The sequence below is a fragment of the Hylobates moloch genome, unplaced genomic scaffold (assembly GCF_009828535.3).
Source record: "Hylobates moloch isolate HMO894 unplaced genomic scaffold, HMol_V3 SCAFFOLD_11, whole genome shotgun sequence".
In the NCBI taxonomy this organism is placed as follows: domain Eukaryota; kingdom Metazoa; phylum Chordata; class Mammalia; order Primates; family Hylobatidae; genus Hylobates; species Hylobates moloch.
Window position 1 is genome coordinate 2,925,390 of NW_026652286.1, and position 1,912 is coordinate 2,927,301.

Genomic DNA, 1,912 nt, shown 5'->3' on the forward strand with positions numbered 1-1,912 from the left:
CACAGAGCTTTTAGATCCAGGTTTCATGGAAGCACCGAAGTGTCTGCTAGGAGTAGGGAGGACGCTGCATTGTGAGGGACAGGGCCTGAGGTGCCCCATCCCCTTCCATCAGAGGCGCTTCCCTGGTATTTGTTTTACACGGCCAGGTTAGGCTTGCGATTTTGGATGGAGGCAAGGGTTATGCAGCTGAAAGAAAGCAGAAAGACCGCTGCTCTAATTGTTGAGGAAGTGCTGGGCACCCAGCAGGCACTTAATAAATGTTAGCACTTTCCCTCTCCTCGCCCCCATCATTCTCCCCACTGGATTCTTTATTAGATGGCTCCGCGAAAACCTGGACCCAGATGAATGGAGAGAAGGCAGCAGGCAGAAGATGGAGTGCTTTTAAAATATCAAGCGAATCACTGCAGGTGTGGAGTGCCTGGCGGGGGCTGGGGGTCACGGAGGCTGTGACCCAAATACGACGGGGCACAGGCTCACCGCAGCTCCACACTGAGGGCCCCTGCCTGCAACCAGCACAGAAAAGGCTCCCCAGAAACGGGGGAACCGGCCCCTGCCCCACCAACGCCGTTCACAACAGGCTCACCTCCTCCTCTTCCTCCTCTCCTGAATGGAAGGACCCAGAGGAAAAGAGAGAGCTCTGAAATGTGCGAAGGGGCACGAGAGGTGGGGAGGCCCAGTGGGCTGACCTGGCTGCTTCTTGCAAATCAGCGGGGCCTGCTGCACTGCGAGGGCACCGAGAAGAAAGAGCTGCCATCAGCTCTGCCGGGTTTTCCCAGATCCTGTGAAAATGGATCTCCCAGGAGCAGCTCGGCAACCGGAGCCATAGCGCCACCTACAGGCTTCCTTCTGCCATGCACTTTGCCTTCAAATGCCCCTTTTCAGCTGCAGGTATTACACGCTAGGTATGCCAGGGGCGGGAGCTCACATCAAATCCACTGAACTGCGAGGGGTCGTGTTGCTGATACGCTCAGACAAATGAGCTTGGCGTAGAGAGAACGGTCGTTGCTAACGTGTGTCTTGCAGGCAGGGTGTCAGGGCTGCGCTCCAGGCAGGAAGCTGGCAGAGTTGACGGCCAATCTCCCATCTTGGTAATGGGGAAACTGAGGCCGAAACTGTCCACAGTTACACGGTGAGTTGGAGGCAGAGCTAGGACAGGAAGCATTCTGTGCCTCTCCACTTGGATGGCTGTTCCCCTGTTAATTCCGCAATAACTGTACTGTGACAGCCACAGGAGCCTGCGGCACACACACTAAAGAGTGGTTCCTTTTTCACTCAGAAATGTCAGGAGATGGGGCCAAGTTTAGAGGTTGCAGCTACAGATAAGCCTCCGAATACGGGCTCCATGGGGCCTGGGGATAGGCGCCTGCTCTGAATGTGGATGTGAGAGGATTTAGTTCGCAGAACTGACCTTCCCTCCTACACACCCTCAGGTTCACACTCTCCACCCAGCAAACTGTTTGCCCTTTATGGCCCACTCACAGGTTGCTGTCTTCCAAAGCTTTCTCTGATCCCTTCTCCCTGCCAGTGGGGTCCATCATCTCAGCCTGTGCCACCACAGTACTTATTCGAGACATTGATCATTGAACAGATCCCCCTGTATTATGATGATTTATGTGTCTGTTTGTCTAAATGGAGAGTTCTGGTGTCTCCAAAGCTCAGCCCAGAGCCAGACACAAAGCAGGTGGTCACTCCAAAAAGGATGGGTAGATGGATGGATGGGAGTCTGTGTGGGTGGGTGGGTGAGTGGATGAAAGGGTGGGTGGGTGGATGGATGGGTAGGCGGGTGGATGGATGAAAGGGTGGGTGGATGGATGGGTGGGTGGGTGGGTCGATAGATGGATGAGTGGGTGGACAGCAAACGAGGCACACCTAGAGGATGGGGAACTACTCTATTCTATATTCTAGAACAGGG

The 1,912-nt window shown here is 54.7% G+C and overlaps 1 protein-coding gene across 1 annotated transcript; it reads right to left on the reverse strand.

Moving 5' to 3' along the window:
* Nucleotides 1-250: 250 nt before the first annotated feature.
* On the reverse strand, nucleotides 251-754 carry LOC116476684 (putative uncharacterized protein FLJ41423). Its single transcript, XM_032166936.1, is given in 1 exon segment — nucleotides 251-754. A coding segment is annotated over 1 exon segment (504 nt).
* Nucleotides 755-1,912: the final 1,158 nt, after the last annotated feature.